Raw genomic sequence first — 21,165 nt, forward strand, 5'->3', positions numbered from 1 at the left:
ACCAAAGAGTGTGGATTCCTGCAGTCACGAAAGCTTCTCTCAATGCACGTTGATTCTAAATGTGGAGGGGAAAAAAACCGGGGGACCCGGAGAAAAATCCACGTGGCCACGGGGAGAACATGCAAACTCCAAATATGCAACAGGCATTAGGGTCGGGATCGAACCCATGGCCTCCTGTATACCAGGCGAGGTAGTTAACATCTCACCACCACGTCGACTGGGAGGTGATCGCTTACTCGTCTCCATCAACCTCCTTTACCTCCAACGCTGGGGCAATCGGCTTCTCCGTCACCGCAGAGAGAGAGGGGGCAGGCACCAAGAATGCTCTCGTACAAAACCTGGCACTCTTGTTTTTATGATTACCCCTGTTAATCCACAAGCGCCTCGCCGGGTCTCAAGACTCGTTGTTCAGGAGGGTCCTGCTGATGTGCGTGACCACAATTGAGTAATTTGCCGGTAAACTTCTCAGCACATTTCAGCAACTGGGATATGTTTTGGCCGATACATTCGGGTTTTTTTTTATTTTTTGAGCTGTGGTAAGAAATTGGAGAACCCGGAGAAAAGCCATGCAGAACAGAGAGGCGAGAGAGAGAACACACAAACTACACGCAGGAAGGTGCCCGATTCGGGGGTTGAACCCAGGGCCTTCTCGCTGCGAGGCGCGAGCGTTACCACCACACGACCCCGAACTGTCTCTCATTAAAACTGAGAACAGCCCCCGTTACTACGCACGTTGTAAATCTGTCTCATTACGCTTCCCCCCCCCCTTCTTTTTTTCCACCGGGGCTGCGATTTCTGTGAGAATTTACGCTCCCAAGTTTATCTTACCCAGGAATGCGCAGGGGCGTGGTGGCAGCAGCGGAGGCCACCACAAAAAAAACCGCATCGACCGCCCTGCTTCCTCTATCACACGCAACCCGGGGGGGGGGGGGGGGGTACGCTTGAGAATTCCGCGGCATCCGACGCTCTCGGAGATAGCACGCGCGATGTTTCTGCACGAGGAACGGGGAGAGGGAATCGCCGAGGAGTTTGATTTGGGACGGCACCACCGAGCCGCATGGGAACGCCGGGGCCCATCCCAAAAAAAACGCAAAGGCCACGGGGGAGGCCACGGCCGGGCTCGCGGGGACTTCAAAGCGAACGGGGCGCATTGCAGCGATCGGAAGGATCGTCGGGATCACAGAGATCGCGGTGCTCACGTGTCAATGGCCACGTGCTTATCAGCACGCTCCACGTGATGCCAAGTCCCCAGTGTGGCTTCTCTCTACGCCCACAACCCCCATCGAGCAGCTGTTATTGAGATCATTATCCTTATTCCTATAACTACTACTACGACTACTATGCTTGTTTATCCAGGAAAGCTCACCGGGTCTCAAGACGAGGGTCCTGCCAAGTTGTTTTTGCTGCAGTCGGGGACGATGTTGCTGCTAAGTGTCATCCCAACTGAGTCATCCACGACGAGGAGTTGGCCCCTCGCGAAGCGCTGGCTGCCGGAGTGTCCCCGAAGAGTCTCCTCCAAGTGTCGACATTTTCCCTTTTTTTAACGCTCGATTTTTCAAAACAGGTTTAGGATTGCGATTACGAGCGCAGACACCTGCGCCGCCACACGTGCTCGATTTTGTTATTTTAGTTTTTTTTACGATAACGCAACTCGCGGTTGAAAGGTTCAGATGACACAACAACGGGCTTCAGGAGCCTGGCCGCGAACGGTGCGACCCACCTTCCATTCGCGACGCGAAACATTTTAAATTCGAAATCGCTCGAGGCCCCAGGGTCACAGTTTCACAAGATGGAATAATGTTCTCAAGTAGGCCAAAGCCCCCCCCGCCCCCCCCCCCACGCTTACTCACACGGACGACTGGAGCGACGCTCATCTCCACTGAGGCAGCGGTGGAAATTCCACTTCCACGCTCATGGGGCAAGGCGGGGCTCAGTCTCTCCACGGCCGCCCACCGACAACTTTCCACGAGACGCAAGTCCACGACGCGCCTCAAACTCATCGCGGTCCACGAAGCTCGATGATTCCCGTGTCGCTGGCGACGGTCAGGATTCACCCATTCACCCACTCACTCACTCATTCACTCACTTACCCACCCACTCATTCACCCATTCACCCACTCACTCACTCACCCACCCACTCACCCACCCACTCACTCACTCATTCACCCACCCACTCACTCATTCACCCACTTACCCACCCACTCACCCACCCATTCATTCACCCACCCACTCACCCACGCACCCGGTGGAGTCCATGCCGGAACATCATCATGCCACAGGTACGCACGCCAGTCCCGAATCACTAATCCACCCGTCAATCACGGCCTAATCCCCTAATGATGCGGTTGGCTCGGTCCTAAAACTCACAGAGCACCGTAGGGCCGGGCTACTGTGTTGGCGAGGAGAGAGAGAAAAGAGAGGGAAGGAGGAAAAGATAGAGGGAGGGAGAGAAAGAGTGAGGGAGCTCAATCCGGATAAACCCTCTAGGGGAGCGGCGATGCCGTGTTCAATCACACCTGTAAGTAAAATAGTTTTTTTACTAAATGTTTAACTATTTAAAAAAATGATTTAGCCAGGTAAGGCCCACTGAGCTATGTAGCTCCTTTTCAGAAGAGACCTGGCCACAAATGATAGCTCATCACGTGGAAATGTATAGCGGCCGAATACTCTAAACGTGGAGGGAAAAACCGGAGGACCCGGAGAAAAATCCACGTGACGACGTGGAAAGAGACACGCAAATTCTAAATATACAGCAGCAGGCGTCAGGGTCGGGATCGAACCAACGACCTCCAGGCGAGGCAGTTAACATCTCACCACCGGACGAATGAAACAGGGTTATGCTCACACCCTCGGCACGGGAGGAGAGCCTCAAGCCTCGCGTTCAGGGCAGCTGTAACGACTCGCGTGCCAATTTAAACACCGTTCATCAGGAAACACTTTTAAAACGCAATTCTTATCAGGCTCCATGGTGTAAACAAATGCAATCTCCAACTCTTATTAGCCACTCTGGCCCCTCTAATTGACGTGCTATGAAGCATGGCTAATGCCTCGAAACATCGCCAATTATATGTTTCCTTTTAGGGTCACGTGGCGTTATCGATGAACGTGTTGACTGGTTTAGTTATTAGCGCTTGAGCGTGCAGGCAGGCAGGCAGGCATGTTGAGTGTTCCGCGTCTTTGTCGGCCAGCGAGTCTGCCGCTGCCGACCGCAGCGAGGGCACGGATCAAGACGTCAGTGTCGCCCCATCCCTCCCGTCGGCGAGCGCGCGTCGCTCCGTCGCTCCATCGCTCCATCGCTGCCATCCCTGCGCTCTTAAGCAAGCTGTCAGCGACGATTAGAGGGATCAGAGTCGCCATCGGTGGGCGGGGGGGGAGGGCTCTGTCTGGGCAGCGCTCGAGGATAGAAGGAATTTTTTTTTATAATTTTTTTGTTACGGATGCCGCGCGTGCGTGTGTTTTCGTGTTTTCCCAGCGAACGTCCGCTCCAGAGAGCCGGGACTCCCAATCGGCGTCTTCACTGAAATCGTTTCAAGGTGAAAATGGAAGCAACAGGGCGGAGACCTCGCGGGGAAGGCGTGGGGAATCGTCGCGCCCCTCACAAAAAAAAAACCGTGATCAAGGTCACAGTGAGGTCACTGTGCACGAGGGCGGACACGAACCTACCGGGCGCGAGTGTTTTCCCGGGCCTCTTCTTCCCAGCGTGTCCACATTCACTTACTTATGTACGCTGAACTTCTTTCGCACCGTAGGCAGCCAACCGTGTTAATTGGAGGTGCGGGGGAATGACAATAATTCTATACGCAACAAGAAGAAGTGAGAACAAAAAGTGTTCAATCTTGATTTAAAAGTGCGTCGCTCCAGTGGCTTCCTAATTGTCTGCTGCTGCTGCTCCTTTCGCACTCACTCCCACCCCTGAGCCACCACCTCCACATCCACCTCATAGTCGCCTCACACCCTGGTCCACCTCTTCTAATCACCTCCAGCACTCACTCCCACCCCCCGAGCCACCACCTCCACATCCACCTCACAGTCTCCTCACACCCTGGTCCACCTCTTCTAATCACCTCCAGCACTCACTCCCACTCCCTGAGCCACCACCTCCACATCCACCCCACAGTCGCCTCACACCCTGGTCCACCACTTCTAATCACCTCCAGCACTCACTCCCACCCCCTGAGCCACCACCTCCACATCCACCTCACAGTCCCCTCACACCCTGGTCCACCTCTTCTAATCACCTCCAGCACTCACTCCCACCCCCTGAGCCACCACCTCCACATCCACCTCACAGTCGCCTCACACCCTGGTCCACCACTTCTAATCACCTCCAGCACTCACTCCCACCCCCTGAGCCACCACCTCCACATCCACCTCACAGTCGCCTCACACCCTGGTCCACCACTTCTAATCACCTCCAGCACTCACTCCCACCCCCTGAGCCACCACCTCCACATCCACCCCACAGTCGCCTCACACCCTGCTCCATCACTTCTAATCACCTCCGGCTGTGCCCCGAGCCTCACGGTCTCCGAACGAAGCGACCGGGTCTCGGCTCGTCCTCATCTCTTCACTTCCTCCCTCTCCCCTCACGCCCCCCACAAGATTTGGCAGTTCAAGCGAGCCGGACTCTCACGACACTCGTGACTCAAGTCGCGCGAGGAGATGTCAACTACCTCGCCTGCTATACAAGAGGTCGTGGGTTCGATCCCGATCCTGACGTGTGTATATTTAGGGTTTGCGTCTCTCTCTCTCTCTCCCCGTGATCACGTGGATTTTTCTCTGGGTCCTCCGGTTTTTCCCTCCACCTTCATAATCAACGCGCCTTTAGAGTATTTGTCCGCTATAATGTCTACGTGGTGATAGGCCACTTCATTAAGCGATCATTTGTGGTCAGGTCGCTTCTGAAAAAGAGCAATACAGCTCAGTGAGCCTTACTTGGTAAAACAAAAAAATAGTTTATAGTTTTAAAGAGGAGGAACTTGGCAGAAATGCAGCCTATTATATATTTGCCATTTTTAAGGCCACGGTGTAATGGACGGACGTGCTCACCGCACAGCAGACGGGAGTGGTTATTGTCATTTGATCAAACCGAGACACGGGTCGTGTTTCAACGTGGAGGTTTGGGAAATGTTCTGTCCCGTAATTGCCCCGTTGGCACACCTGTAGCAAGGCTCGGTTTTTTTTCAAGCTTGTTTGTTTATTTGCGGTGCACAGGCAAACGACCTTCAGATGTGGACCTGGTCACACAAAGGAAACCAGGTTACAACAACAAAGCCGCATCGTAAACAATCGTACAAAAACACGGGCGGACGCCGCGCGTCCCGCACACAAGCGACCACCTTTTGCCCATCCCGGCTGCTCTAAGACGCTGGCAGCGCTGAAAGGAAAAAAACTAAAAACAGCCGAGGGAACTTTCCATCTTGTGTCGGAGGGGGAGCTGGGGGGGACGTCGGCCCAAACCTCGCGAGCCCAGGGAGGGCCTCACCCAACGGCGTTCGCGACACCACCCCAGCAACCCGGGAGGGGGGGGGGGGGCCTGGCCAAGCGGATCCGAGCCATCGAGGCCCCCCGCCAGGCGCGCAAGGGGGGCGGCGGTCCGGGGGGGGGGGGCACGCACGGATCCCTCTCGTTCCCTCTCTCTGCGCCCTCCTGCAATGGAAACACCCAGGCGCGGTTAAACCCGAGCAGGGTGCAGCAGCACGTTGCGTCAGTGCTGCCGGGCTAAGAATGGGCGCATTGAGCTCCCCCACAGCCGAGGCGGCCGGCGGACAGAGAGGCAGTGTGGGGCTGACCGCCCGGCCGCGAACTCCTTCTGGCGGCAACACAGAGGAGGCCTTTGATGGGGTTGAAAGCGCAGCTTCACCCCCCCCACACTCCCACCGGTATAGAGCCCCCCCCCCCCCACCTCGTCCGTGCCCAGTGGCTCTCCCACTCATGGGCCCATCCACGCACACCTCTCTTGTCCTACACACACACGGACAAAGATAAAGATCCCCCCTATAGCCTCCAACAGGGTGTTGGGGCAAGTGCTGCTAGCGCTGGCAGGCCACACGAGGGGGGTGAGTGGGGCTGCGACCACACCCGACCACCTTTGTCTCCCCAGTGCTGATGTTTGCACACTGCAGCAGGTACTTATTTGAGGCTGAGACGACCTAGGGGAGGCCCAGGACCGGTTGAGATATTCGTCACTGATGTTGGCTGTGAGAGGAACTCAAACTCGGGTCGCCGGGTTCGTAGTGCGCTAACCACTGCACTACCGCTCCACCCTTGGCACACACACACACGTGCACACTCACACGTACACGTGCACACTCACACGTGCACACTCACACCTACACTTGCACACTCACAAGTACACGGACTCCCATGATGAACTGGACTCCCGTGGTGAACTGGACTCCCATGGTAATCTAGACTCCCATGGTCATCTGGACTTCCATGATAAGCTAAACCCTCATAGTAAACTGAACTCCCATAGGAAACTGAACTTCCATGGTGAACTGGACTCCCATGGTGAACTGGACTCCCATGGGCAGGGGTGGGCAACCAACATAACAAGATGGGCCTTAGATAGTTATTTATTTATTTATTTCAGAGAGCCGTGCACTGCAGTCCGTAAAGAGCCACCGCATGCAGCCCAGAGCCGCAGTTTGCGACCCCTGCACGAGACAATATCGTTCTGCAAAGCCCCAAGCTGATGGACTAAAACATCGTCTGTTTTACATATAGACATGGCCAGTCACTTGATTTCTTACCCTAATGCTCCACAATAAACACGTGCCCAGTTGTTTACGCTCGTCCACAGTGACCCGTGTCTCTGTTGCACAAGTGACAGTAAATATCCACGGACTCCCTTTCACCGTGACACAAGGAACATTGACTGAAGTCATTCAGCCCTGCGTACGCTTTGGCTGATGGCCACTGGACTATGTCATCCTTCTTGGTAAACACGCAACACACGCACACATGCGCGTGCGTGTGTGCGTTAAGTAACCTTGCCGTGCACAGTAGTTCCCGGGTGTGAAAATAAGTTATTTATGCCGTGAATGAATCACCCGCTGGGTAAACACAACAATAATAACAGCAAGCTGGGCATGCAGGCCTTGGCTAGTGCAGACCCTGGGTGGTGCAGACCCTGGCTAGTGCAGACCCTGGCTAGTGCAGACCCTGGGTGGTGCAGACCCTGGCTGGTGCAGACCCTGGCTGGTGCAGGCCCTGGCTAGTGCAGGCCCTGGCTAGTGCAGGCCCTGGCTAGTGCAGGCCCTGGCTGGTGCAGGCCCTGGGTGGCGCAGGCCCTGGGTGGTGCAGGCCCTGGCTAGTGCAGACCCTGGGTGGTGCAGGCCCTGGCAGGAGCAGGCCCTGGGTGGTGCAGGCCCTGGCTAGCGCAGGCCCTGGCTAGTGCAGGCCCTGGCTAGCGCAGGCCCTGGCTAGCGCAGGCCCTGGCTAGTGCAGACCCTGGCTAGCGCAGGCCCTGGGTGAAGCAGACCCTGGCTGGTGCAGACCCTGGGTGGTGCAGGCCCTGGCTAGAGCAGGACCTGGCAAGTGCAGACCCTGGCTAGTGCAGGCCCTGGCTGGTGCAGACCCTGGGTGGTGCAGACCCTGGCTAGTGCAGGCCCTGGGTGAAGCAGGCCCTGGCTAGTGCAGGCCCTGGCTAGTGCAGGCCTTGCAAAGTGCAGTCTCTTTGCCAAAGACCACCTGGGAGAGAGGCCTTTGCAATAGCGCAGTCAGATTGCAATTAATTATTGATTCCACATGCTAGCTGCGCTCACACGTGGTACGTAAAGGACAGCGTTAATCCTATCCATTTGAAACAACGAATCTGAGAGAGCCAGAGAGTTGCAGAACACCCAGGAGGAGTTATTGTTCTTTGGAAAATTACGTTAGAAAGTGTCGCTCACTTCGCGTTCAGCGCGGACGCAGAACACGTGGCCACACCGAGAGCTGCCAGACGCGAGGGAGAAGCAGCATTTCACGTACGTCGGCGGAGGACGTTACTCAGAATCACGTTTATCAGAACTACGTTATTCAGAACCACGTTACTCACAACCACGTTACTCAGAACCACTCAACAACATTGTTTCAGGGGTCACTGGAGCTTCACCCTGCCTGCGCAATCGTGACCCTGCCCGCATGAGCATTGTGACCTTGCCCGCATAAGCATCGTGACCCTGCCCGCACAAGGATGACCCTCTGGCGCCGGAGTTGGGAATCGAACTCAGGCCCTTCTTGCTGCGAGGCTCTCGTGCCACCAATTGCACTGCCATCACCTTGCCAACCGGCACGCCACCAAACCAATGGCACGGGCACGGCATGCGGAGCGAGCGGTCGCAGCGACGCGCACATCTTGAGCCCGGAGTGCCGCTGGAACTCGTCCAACCCCTCTTTTGAGTAACTTTCTCGGGAACATCTGTGCTCTGATGGTCCGCTGATTGCACGGGCGGTGTTTGGCAGCGGAGGAGGGATGCGATTTGAGGAGAGCTCTGCGATGCACGCGTTTGAAGTTCGGCAATAAATATATAAATAGGAACCTCACGGAGAACGCTCGAGAAACAAATTGTTGCGCTGGAGCAAACCGCGCGCTCTCGCGCACCTGAAGATCCACATTCCGTGACTTCGCGAGGAATGCCGAGGGAAAGGAACGTTTTGGGGGCGACGTCTGAACGTTTGTTTTTGACGTCCAGTCCGTCACGAAGGCGCCGCGCTGATCACGCGACACGGCCCGAGCTGAATAACGACGCCGTTTTGGGTCTGCCGCAAAACCGGCTCGCGCTCAGATGATGGATCACGATCATCTGCCCGTCAACTGCTTCCACGGCTTCGGGCCGGAGACTCCCGGCGCCGCCCGGCAAAATGCTCCAAACGACGTCAGGGGATCCTTCACGTCCACTGCGAGCAGACGGCACGCAGTAGTAGCAGCAGTAGTATTATTATTGTGGTTAATAACAAACCGCAGTGATAACCAGGGCAGCCGTTGGAATTCGAACCGTGAAAATCTGCAACGAGCGGCGAACGCGGCGCTACCGCTGGGCCACGTGACTGCCCCTTGTGTAGTGGGTCTTGAGCTTCGTGTCAACGAGGCTGATGAGTGTCATTCGCCAAACTAACCACAACCAGGAGTTGGAAGAGAAGTCTATGATACTCCACGCAACGTTTCCCCTACGCGGAAGCCTCGCCACGTCCCAAGGCTTCGCCAGCTGAAACTGGGCTGGATTCTACGTGTCCCTGCACGCACGCGCGCGCGTGTGCGCGTGCGTGCCTGCGCCGGAAACGCACACGCACACGCAAAAGTCCGGCTCGCTAGCGTGAGCGCAATCGCCTCCTTCTCTCTTCCAGCGCTCACGACCGCGGCATCGGGCGCTGCGGCCGGCTCGCGACCCCCTCCGTCGTACGCACCTCCGATTAGCGCGGACGGCCGCGTACGGTGCGAACGAGGTTCGGCGTGCCTACGTGCGCCCGCGCCCTCCGAGACACGCCGGCGAATTGGAGAGCGCCGCCGACGAGCACGGCCCATCTCAGCATCTCGGCGAGCGCCTCGCCAGGAGTCGCGGCGTCACGTCGCGCGCGCTCCCGGCACGGGGCCGGGAGCGCGAGCGGGGGCTTGTGGGTTGTCGCGCGGTGCTGCGGAGCGCGCCGTGGCGCGGTGCGGTGCGGTACGGTGCGGTGCGGCGTCGTGGCAGCGGCGGTTGGCGCGCCGCGTCGTACCGTGCACGGAGGTGACGGTGCGGGACAGCAGGAAGCGCAGCGGCGAGCTGGACGTCTGCAGCAGCTGCTGGGCGTCGCGGGCGCCGGCCGCCACGAAGGCGTCCTCCATGCGGCGTGTGCAGCACGAGGCGCCGCGCGCACTGCACACCTGCAGCTCGGCACCTGCACGCGCCGAGCAGCACGTTCAGTCAGCGCTCCGACAGCGCCGGGTGTGGTCTGCGTAACGCGAATTGGATATCGCGCGATCAATGTATCTCGCCGAACGCATCTTTCTTTTTTTAATGACGCGGGTGCGAATTGGCCGCGACGCCATCGAGCGAACGGAGCTACGTCGCGCGAGTAGGAGCGGGCGGTCGTACGGCTGACTCGGAGTAGCATCACACAAGGCATTGGCGCGCTGCTGCATGCTACGAGATGCTACCCACGCGCCTCAGACCGCTGGGCTATACAGCTCTTTCTCCGAAGCGACCTGGCCACACATGATAGCCGAACAAAGTGGCTTAGCACGCGGAAAGTTGTAGCAGGCAAAAACTCTAAACGCAAGTTGATTCTAAGTGTGGAGAGAAGAACGGGAGGACGTGGAGAAACATCCACGCGACCACGGGGAGAGAGACACACAAACTCCAAATATACAGGCGTCGCCAGGGTCGGGGCTCGAACCCACGATCTGCTGTATACCAGGCGAGGTAGTTAACATCTCCTAGCCACCGTTACAGACGTATCTGGCCCAGGAGCTGTCCTCTCTCTTGCCTGCTGTGAAGGGCACAGGCTCGCTCTTCCCAGCGTGACATCTGGAGATTGATGAAAACAGCGAGAAGAACGTGTGCCGAGGATCAGGACGCAGCAGCACCCCAAGGAACACGCGTCACCAGTATTTGGCTGCTGTGAATGTTCACGTGATGATAAGCCACTGCGTTGGGCGATTATTGGTGGACAGGTCGTTTCTGTAAAAGAGCTACGTAGCTCAGTGGGCCTTACCTAGTAAAATACAAATAAATAAACGGTTTATAGTTTTAATAATGTATAGGTTAAATAGGCTACACCTGTTTACGTGTCATCGAGGCCAAATGGGCGTCGTGAACTTAAGAGGCCAAATATGAAAGTCAATGAGGCACCACTGGGGCCCTTTGGCCCTTGTGCGTGAGCAGGTGCGTGCTCATGAATATTAATGAGCTCACGGGGTGGGAGGCGGAGGTGGGGGAGGGGAGGAGGACGGGGTGGGGGCGGAGGTGGGGGGGCGGAGGAGGGGGGACCTTCAAGCGCAGCTTCTCATTCACACAGCGCCCGAGGTTTGCGAATCGGTGATGGGCCGGTGAGGTGGCCGAGCGGTAGCGCGTTCGCCTTTTGGCGTCGTTCTCTGGGCTGACGTTGGCGGTGGGACGAGGCCATCAGGGAGGCCTCTGGTGTTTCTGGTGTAGGCCAGCAGCTTCAAAGACAATGCCCAGATATTATTAGAGCCACGTGTTTGTTTGCGTGTTAACCACAAGTGATGTGTGTGGTTAATGCAGTATGCTATTCCTCGTAAGAGTGTCTCTATTTGGTGTTTGAACATCCAAACGCCTTTTCTTTTGTTGTCAGAAAGGGTAAAACGTATTGTGAAGGTGCGCGGTGTGAAACGTTCCAGGCCACCACCCTACAGAAGGGCGTCTGTTTGCTCCAGCGGCTGCGAAAGATCACGTGGTGTCGCGCGTCAATGAGTGCCCCATTGTGCGCACGCCGTCGGCGTCCAAATGTTTCCAAAACTTTGAAAAGCGACACCGCAGCAAAATTACGCGATGGGAATTGCAGGTGGAGAGATCGTCACCACCACCCACACCCCCACCACCACCCCCAACCACCACCCCCCACCACCCCATCCTGACCCCCACCACCACCACCACCCACACCCCCACCACCACCCCCCACCACCACCCCCCACCACCCCATCCTGACCCCCACCACCACCACCACCCCACCACTACAACCCCCACCACCACCACCCCATTGCGAAAAGTCGGCAGAGGACCCCCTCGTGAGGTGTCGTAATCATGGAACACAAACAAGTGGCTGAAGCAGAATGAAGCCTTTGACGGAATTAAAGGTCCCCGAATTGTAGTTCTCTCCCCGTGGGTAACTACACCCGGCATGTTCACTCTCCCCGTGGGCAACTACACCCGGCTGTTCACTCTCCCACGTGGTTAACTACACCCGGCTGTTCACTCTCCCACGTGGTTAACTACACCCGGCTGTTCACTCTCCCCGTGGGCAACTACACCCGGCTGTTCACTCTCCCCGTGGGTAACTACACTCGGCTGTTCACTCTCCCACGTGGGCAACTACACCCGGCTGTTCACTCTCCCACGTGGTTAACTACACCCGGCTGTTCACTCTCCCACGTGGTTAACTACACCCGGCTGTTCACTCTCCCACGTGGGCAACTACACCCGGCATGTTCACTCTCCCACGTGGGCAACTACACCCGGCTGTTCACTCTCCCCGTGGGTAACTACACTCGGCTGTTCACTCTCCCACGTGGGCAACTACACCCGGCTGTTCACTCTCCCACGTGGGCAACTACACCCGGCATGTTCACTCTCCCACGTGGGCAACTACACCCGGCATGTTCACTCTCAACGTGGGCAACTACACTCGGCTGTTCACTCTCCCACGTGGGTAACTACACCCGGCATGTTCACTCTCCCCATGGGTAACTACACCCGGCTGTTCACTCTCCCCGTGGGTAACTACACCCGGCTGTTCACTCTCCCCGTGGGTAACTACACCCGGCTGTTCACTCTCCCACGTGGTTAACTACACCCGGCTGTTCACTCTCCCCGTGGGTAACTACACTCGGCATGTTCACTCTCCCACGTGGTTAACTACACCCGGCATGTTCACTCTCCCCGTGGGTAACTACACCCGGCTGTTCACTCTCCCACGTGGTTAACTACACCCGGCATGTTCACTCTCCCACGTGGGTAACTACACCCGGCTGTTCACTCTCCCACGTGGGTAACTACACCCGGCTGTTCACTCTCCCCGTGGGCAACTACACCCGGCTGTTCACTCTCCCACGTGGGTAACTACACCCGGCTGTTCACTCTCCCACGTGGGTAACTACACCCGGATGTTCACTCTACATCTGCCTCCACCCTCCGCATGTCCCCCCATGCACACACACGATGCCTCTGCGTTTCCTCAAGTCAATAAAACAACGCGTGAACGTGCAACAGTTTCTACGCCGGACGAACAGCTGGGCACGATTTTGCGCAACTTGCCTCCAGAAAGAAAATAATAAGATAATTAAAACCCATTAAATTATATACAAAATTTAAACCCATTACATTATAAAATATAATAAAACATTACATTATTAAAAAAATGTAAACCCATTACATATTTTCAACCGCGTTCTCTATGCACATTCGAGCCGAATACATTAGACATTGAACATGTCAGTGTTCTCCCTCCGGCCAACACGCGTGCCATTGCCGTGTTTTGGATATTTCACAGTGACCTAAGAGTATCCAAGAAAGCCCGAGTCTCGAAAAATCCTCTGGTATGTTTGGCCAGTACCACCAATGAGTGCTTTGGCTTCACGTCGGAGGAGGCCGCAGAAACCGGAGGAAACCCCTCACTTGGATGGCGGTCACCCATCCAAGTGTGGCGACTGACGACGACGTAGTGAGAGCCACTTTATTGGGACGCAGCCACGATACGGGGCCCTAGGCGTCGTGCCGACTCCAGCTTGTAACTTCCTCCCAACGTCCCCACTCCTCGTGCTCTCTCTCCGCTTTAATATTCCTCGGGCCCCTTGCTGGAGCCTTCTTGTCCTTGGTTTTCCCTGAGCCAATCCCAGTCCTTCCCCTACAACGGATCCTCTCTGTTCTCCGATCGATCTCGTTCAAACCTGATTCCTCCAATCCCTTTAAAAGTCAGTCTCCCAAACAATCACCATGGAGGCCTCTTTCTACCAATCGGAGACCTTCGTTGATTTTCAAATAGCCGTGAGGCTGCGTATGGGCTTGGGGACATTTTCGGGCATTACCCAAGCACTAACCAGGCACATACCTGCTTAGCTTCTCAGGTCCAACAAGACTGGAGGCATTCACTGCTATCTGGCTGTGAGCAAATGCAAACCCTTTAGGATGAAGAAAATAAACCCTTTCAGAGTGGAGCTGTGAACACACCTACATGTTACCCCACAAACGAACGGGACTCATTCCCTTCCCGTCTCACACTCGACGGAGATGTCACTCAAATCAGTCTCAATGCCAAGCCATCGTCTCGGGCAGCAAGGCCACAGCCCACCAGCAGAGCAACATGGCAAGGGCTACATTGCTAATCTGGCGAAGGGAGCATTGAAACAAAGTTGGAATTCTGCTGTCATATCTGTGATGGAGCAGCCAGTTGCAACACCCACTGCACTCAATAGAGTATAGCAAGAGTCAGGGTGATTGATGTTCCAGCACTCACTGATGCACTCCACTAACTCACACGCTCACCGGTGATCAGTCGCCTCCGTTTCACTCATCCATCGCTACGACTGCCACGATTACTGCTGCCGAGAATTTCACTCATCGATTTCTCCACTCGTGTTGAGGACTCGGTCTAGCAGACACTGACTGTGTTTAACTACCACACTGCAGATCACAATAACACCCATCCAATTATTCACCCACCCACTCGCCCACCCACCCACTCATCGCACTGCAGTTCACAACAACACACTCCCCCACCCACTCATCACATTGCAGTTCACAACAACACACTCCCCCACCCACTCACCACAGTCCAGGCCACAACAACACACTCACCCACTCACCCACCCACTCACCACACTTCAGGCCACAACAGCACACTCACCCACTCACCCACCCACTCACCACACTTCAGGCCACAACACCACACTCACCCACTCACCCACCCACTCACCACACTTCAGGTCACAACAACACACTCACCCACTCACCCACCCACTCACCACACTTCAGGCCACAACAACACACTCACCCAGTCACCCACCCACTCACCACACTTCAGGTCACAACAACACACTCACCCACTCATCACACTCCAGGCCACAACAACACACTCACCCACTCACCCACCCACTCACCACACTTCAGGCCACAACACCACACTCACCCACTCACCCACCCACTCACCACACTGCAGGCCACAACAACACACTCACCCACTCACCCACCCACTCACCACACTTCAGGCCACAACACTCCTCTTTCTGCTTCTTCCGTTGCACTGGTCGACTTTGGAATTCCATCTTTTCCCGAAGCTCGTACACTGATTACCTTGCTCAATACAATAAACGTGTTGTTCCACTCTTATCTGTGCAGTCAACATTGACCACTAGTCCTATTAAATAGCTCTTCCCATTCTCGCAGCAGCGGCTTTTGAATAATCACGAAACAAAGACGGTGGTCACCACATTGCGCGGCACTTTCAGATGCGCTTCTGCGGCCGTCTGGAACGCTCTTCCTCACGATATTAGGACGCCGCTGGAGCTTTGCAATTTTAAATCATCCAGATTGAAAACTAATTTCTTTAAAACTGCACATTGTGTTGAGTTTGTTGTCCTTCCACCGCACCTCCGATTACCACGGTTGACTACGTACGGCGCAAAAGAAGTTCGACATGCATACATACGTAGTGACATGGAATGGGTCACTCCGTAGCATAGCGCGGTGTTGCTGGTAGAGAAGGGGATCTGCAGTTGCAGCAGCCCTGTCTGTCAGCAGGTCACGTGATAAGCAGAGAGAGGGATGCAGGTCAAAGGTGACAGAGGGGGCACGTGAGGCGAGCCCCTGGGGAACCCGCGAGTAGGTTCTAGAAAGGGGGCGTGGCTGGGGGCGGAGCGAGGCCACGCCGGGAGGATAAAAGGGGAGTCCGAGCGAAGGCTCGGAGCTGTCGCCTGGAGTGGGATCCCCACGTGCTGCTGGAGTCTTCGTCTGCGTCTTCACCTTCTCGGCGTCGTCAGTGAGGCAGTCTGCCAGCTGCCCTGCCTGGGAGCTGTCGTTGCTTATCGTGACTGTGAAGGATGTTAACAAACAGAGTGCCTCCTACTCCTACGGTCTCCGAGTGCGTCACTACACATGCAGACGTAATCGAGCATCATTAAAACGTTGAAATCTGCTACCCTGTTGCCACTCTCATGTCGAGGGATATTAAATCAATAACCCTCGTTATGTGTTTCTCATGAAGAGGAATTGGCCGAACCCAAGGCCTTGTAAACAAAACATTGCCTCAGGAATACCGTGACCCTGGCACGCGGATGGCCCCCTCGTTTCATCACATCACGCGATCTTTAACGTCCACCGCCAAGAGGACAGACAGCACGCGGTATTTCTTGTTTGTTTACGATTAAACACCCCTACGGTAATGAAACAGGGCGGCCCGTTGGGTTCGAACCGCGGGCCGCTGCAACGAGCGGAGGACCGCGTTGCCTCCAGGCCGCGTGACCCTTCCCGATGAGTCGGCGCGGAGACAAAAGCGTGGGCGGCCGTGGCCCCACGCGTGCCACGGACTAGACGGAGGCCCCTCTCAGCTGCAGGCCGTTCGAGTGCGCTGCGTCACACGGCGCTCACCGCGACGCAACTCGCATCGCGTGCGGCAGAGGAGGCCGCGTTGAGGCGTCCGTCAGAAAGGCAGGAATCTGGGGGGTAACCCGAGCCTGTAGATGTTTACACAGACCACGCTAGACACAAAGACACCATCCCCTACCACCGTGTAGCCTTGACAGAGTGTTGGGGCAAGTGCTGTTAGCGAGTAGCACCTGTGAAGGTCGGCATGGCACACGAGGGGGTGGGTGGCCAGCACCACGCCCGGTCGCCTTTGTCTCCCCAGTGGCGATGTTTACACGCTGCTTCAGGAACGTATTTTGAGGCTGAGTCGACCTAAGGGAGGCCCAGGACCGGTCCAGGTAATCGTCACTTGGTGTTGGCCCTGAGCGAGAGTCGAACTCGGGCCTGCCGACGGGTTCGTAGCGCTAACCGCTACACTGTCGCTCCCCACATTAAACACACAAACACACTAAACACACACACGCACGCCCGGTCACGCACACCTGCACAGACAAAGGCCCGGACGGACTTGCTGGGCAAGTGCTGCGTTCAGCAGACGCCTTCTCGAGTGAGGGTGAGACACGGGGTGACTCTCATGCGCTCTAAGGAACAGAGACATTGAGAGAGAATAAGCAGCGACAGAGAAGTGTTGCGATCTGCAAGTGTGGTGAGTTATTTAATGGGTGAGTGGATGGGTGAGTCAGTGATTGAGTGAGCGAGTGAGTGGGGAATTGAGTAAGCCAGTGCATGAATAGGTGAATAGGTGGGGGGAGTGGGTGAGTGCGTGTGTCGGTGAGTGAGTGTGCGGGTGAGTGCGTGTGTGGGTGAGTGCATGTGTGGGTGAGAGCGTGAGTGAATGAGTGAATCGACGTGTGAATAGGTGTGAGAGTGAGTGCATGTGTGAATGGGTGAATCGGCGTGTGAATGGGTGAATCGGCGTGTGAATGGGTGTGAGAGTGAGTGTGTGTGAATGAGAGTGATTGGGTGAGTGAGTGAATGGGTGAATCGACGTGTGAATGGGTGTGATAGTGAGTGCGTGTGTGAATGGGTGAATCGGCGTGTGAATGGGTGTGAGAGTGAGTGCGTGTGTGAATGGGTGAATCGACGTGTGAATGGGTGTGAGAGTGAGTGCGTGTGTGAATAGGTGAATCGGCGTGTGAATGGGTGTGAGAGTGTGTGAGTGAGTGAGTGTGTGAATGAGAGTGAGTGAGTGAGTGTGTGAATGAGAGTGAGTGAGTGTGAGTGAGTGTGTGGTTGTTGCGCGTGATGGCTTGACGCAGTGTGGCTGAGACGAGACAGTCGCTTTTCTGGTAGCCCGCGTCCTCGACGTGCCGCGACCTGTCCTACTTTCTCCGCCGCGACGCCAGCGGTCGCTTCGTGCGGTGTCCCCAGAACAGTCCTCCTCGTGGAACCCCAACGCCGTCGCCCTCCCCCCGTGGCAGGGTCACCGTCAGTGACCCCGTTCACCCGCCAGAGACGAGCCGTGACAAAGCCTCGCCCCGCTGATGATTTGGGTCGCTGCCTGTGAACTCATCGGCCCCGGCGACGAGGGCGCGTGCCTCCTCCTCCTGGGCTGGCGCCGGCGGCTACCGGCCGCGATGTAGTGGTGGCACGGGCCCTGTGGACACTGCCGACTCGCCTCTGTCTGCTCCGTCTGAATGGGATGGGAGGCGCTGTGGGGTTTTCTCCGGGCGTTCCGCACACCGCTCGACTTAATCGAGATCTTATTCTATGGGTCTTCCGGTGAAGCCACGGAGATAGAAACAATAAAAAAATATATCACGACGTTTCCATCGCAACACGAGCAACCCTCTCTCACCTGAAGACGACTGCTCGTGTTGCGATCGAAACGTCGTGATATTATCATCATTTTTCTATCTCCATGGCTTTACCGAAAGACCCATAGAAGATGTATTCCTGCAGTCACGAAAGCTTTATTAGATCTTGACGATACTCCGGATACATTCCTCCCACTTAATCGTCCGAAAACAGCTTAATGTAGACGCTTTTCCCAGGCCTGTCACGACCAAAGGCGCTGTGTGTCATGGATGGATGTAGTGTGCGAGTAGGGAGTGCGATGTTGCTGCGGTGTAAGTCCAAGCGAGTAACTTGCAGAGTGATTTTGCAATTGTGGGCCATGCCACGCAGTGGCCTCCTCGCTTTGACTCTTTGACGTCCACCGACTGAAGCAGATGGGTCACAGCACTTGGGGTGGACGATTACACGGAGTGATAACCAGGGCGGCTTGCCATGATTACCACCGCTAACCTCCGCGACAAACGGCGAACGCCTTTATCGCTCCGGCCATCACTCCACCGCCTCCCCACCCCGTGAGCTCTGTTGATTTAACTCGCCGTCGCACGGTATGACTCTCCAGGCTCAGCACTGCCTCTACAACACGCGGTGTACTGAATAATGGAATGCGCGCGTTGCTTCTCCTTCTCATTGCCCCCCCCCCCCCCTCAATTTGCAGCGGCAAAATGTGAAAGGAAATATGCCGCTAGTTTCCCTTTAGTACCAACGTTGATTTTAGCTCTGAGCTTTTGCCTGCTCCCCTCCCCCCCACTGCGTCTGTATACACACACACACAAAGCCTATACACAGGCTGTTGGGGAAAGTGCTGTTAGCGAAAAGCAGCTATGAGGGTGTTGGTTTAACCAGCACCACGGCCGGCCGCTTTTGTCTCCCCCAGTGATGCTTACACACACACCAGGTGTAGTACTCACCAGGTGTAGTACACACCAGGTGTAGCACTCACCAGGTGTAGCACTCACCAGGTGTAGCACTCACTAGTACTCACCAGGTCTAGTACTCACCAGGTGTAGTACACACCAGGTGTAGTACTCACCAGGTGTAGTACACACCAGGGGTAGTACTCACCCACCAGGTGAGTACTCACCAGGGGTAGTACTCACCAGGTGTAGTACTCATTTAAGGCGGAGTCCACCTTGGGGAGGCCCAGGACCGGTTTTAAATATCCGCCGTGATTGGGAATATAACTCGGGTCTCCAGGTTCATCGGCGCAGTGCGCTAAACCCACCATACTACCACTCCCCAAATAGAGACAAAGATTCCCCTTGGCTGTTGGGGAAAGTGCTGTTAGCGAGAAGCACCTATGAGGGTGTTGGTTTAACCAGCACCACGGCCGGCCGCTTTTGTCTCCCCCAGTGATGCTTACACACACACCAGGTGTAGTACTCACCAGGTGTAGCACTCGCCAGGTGTAGCACTTGCTAACAGCAAGTGCTGTTAGCAAGTAGCACCTATGAACACGAGGGTGTGGGTGGCCAACACCACGCCCGGTCGCCTTTGTCTCCCCACAGAGGCGATGTTTACACACCGCATCAAGTACTCATTTGAGGCTGAGTCCATCTAGGGGAGGCCCAGGACCGGTTCCGATAATCGTCACCGGTGTTGGCCGTGAGCGGGAATCGAACTCGGGGTCGCCGGGTTCGTAGCGCGGCGCGCTAACCGCCGCGCCACCGCTCCCCGCACACACGCGCGTGATCAATGAATGCACGCACGGCACGTACGCCTTGTGCGATCACACACAAAACGCAGAGTGCCGCGGATTTGAACACGGGCCTAGCGACGCTGTTGCAAGAGGTTCGCGGTTTCGACTCCAGCGGCCGCCCCTGGTTAATACTGCGGTGCGTAATCACCGTAGCAGCAGTAGCATCCGTAGTCTTAATCATTGCAACGCGCGTCGTCTGCTTCACGGTGACCGCGAGAAAACGCTCGGAGGTCAGTCGCAATGGGAGGCCAAATTAGTCAAGGCCAAAAGTGACGACGCTGCAATCGACTCGGCTGGGATGATACACAAAGCGCAGCAAATCATTACACCCTCCCCTACCAACCCCCTTACTGGCAGACGAATGGTTATGTGCAGGCGATGCGCTGAGTCACCTTTGTGTTTTGTTCCCTGCTCGTGCCAATGCCACGCTCTCTCTTTCTCTGTCCTGGTCTCTTCTTGACTTCTCACTCCGGTTAAAACTCAATCAACTTGAACTACACATCTGGGAGGAACTAACTAACGCACTGCACTTTTAAAAATTTTATTTTACCAGGTAAGCCCCACTGAGCTATTAGTCCTTTTTCAGAAGTGACCTGGCCATGACAATAACATCTGAACGAAGTGGCTCATCATCATCACCACCACCACATGGAAATGTCGAGCAGCAGCGCGTGACGTCGATTCGCGCGTGACGTCGATTCTAAATGTGGGGGGGGGGGGGGGAACCGGAGGACCCGGAGAAAAAGATCCACGCAAACACGGGGAGAGAGAGAGACACGCAAACTCCAAATCTACAGCAGCAGCAGGCATCGTCAGGGTCGGGATTGAACCCACGACCTCCTGTACACCAGGCGAGGTAGTAAACATCTCCCAGCCACCGTGATGATGACGAGAGAGAGAGAGACACCGCAAACTCCAAATCTACAGCAGCAGCAGGCATTGTCAGGGTCGGGATCGAACCCACGACCTCCTGTACACCAGGCGAGGTAGTTAACATCTCCCAGCCACCGTGATGATGACGAGAGAGAGAGAGACACCGCAAACTCCAAATCTACAGCAGCCGGCATCGTCAGGGTCGGGATCGAACCCACGACCTCCTGTACACCAGGCGAGGTAGTTAACATCTCCCAGCCACCGTGATGATGACGAGAGAGAGAGAGACACCGCAAACTCCAAATCTACAGCAGCAGGCATCGTCAGGGTCGGGATCGAACCCACGACCTCCTGTACACCAGGCGAGGTAGTTAACATCTCCCAGCCACCGTGATGATGACGAGAGAGAGAGAGACACCGCAAACTCCAAATCTACAGCAGCAGGCATCGTCAGGGTCGGGATCGAACCCACGACCTCCTGTACACCAGGCGAGGTAGTTAACATCTCCCAGCCAC

General features: G+C 55.9%; 1 protein-coding gene across 5 annotated transcripts in view; it reads right to left on the reverse strand.

Moving 5' to 3' along the window:
- GPC5 (glypican 5) overlaps positions 1 to 21,165 on the reverse strand; it is an 82,380-nt gene that overhangs the window by 51,961 nt on the left and 9,254 nt on the right. For 4 of the 5 annotated variants that reach the window (XR_012929660.1, XR_012929659.1, XR_012929658.1 and 1 more), the window contains exon 2: positions 9,703 to 9,864. The exons of the other annotated variant lie outside the window; for it this stretch is intronic. Coding sequence is in view for 1 of the 4 variants with exons in the window: in XM_032974945.2 (XP_032830836.2) it covers positions 9,703 to 9,864 (162 nt within the window). In the remaining 3 variants the exon portion in view is untranslated. The remainder of the gene's footprint in view (positions 1 to 9,702; positions 9,865 to 21,165) is intronic. 5 annotated transcript variants of the gene reach the window in all.

Source organism: Petromyzon marinus, chromosome 55 (assembly GCF_048934315.1).
Source record: "Petromyzon marinus isolate PM22_M1 ecotype Great Lakes invasive population chromosome 55, UKy_Petmar_22M1.pri1.0, whole genome shotgun sequence".
NCBI lineage: Eukaryota > Metazoa > Chordata > Hyperoartia > Petromyzontiformes > Petromyzontidae > Petromyzon > Petromyzon marinus.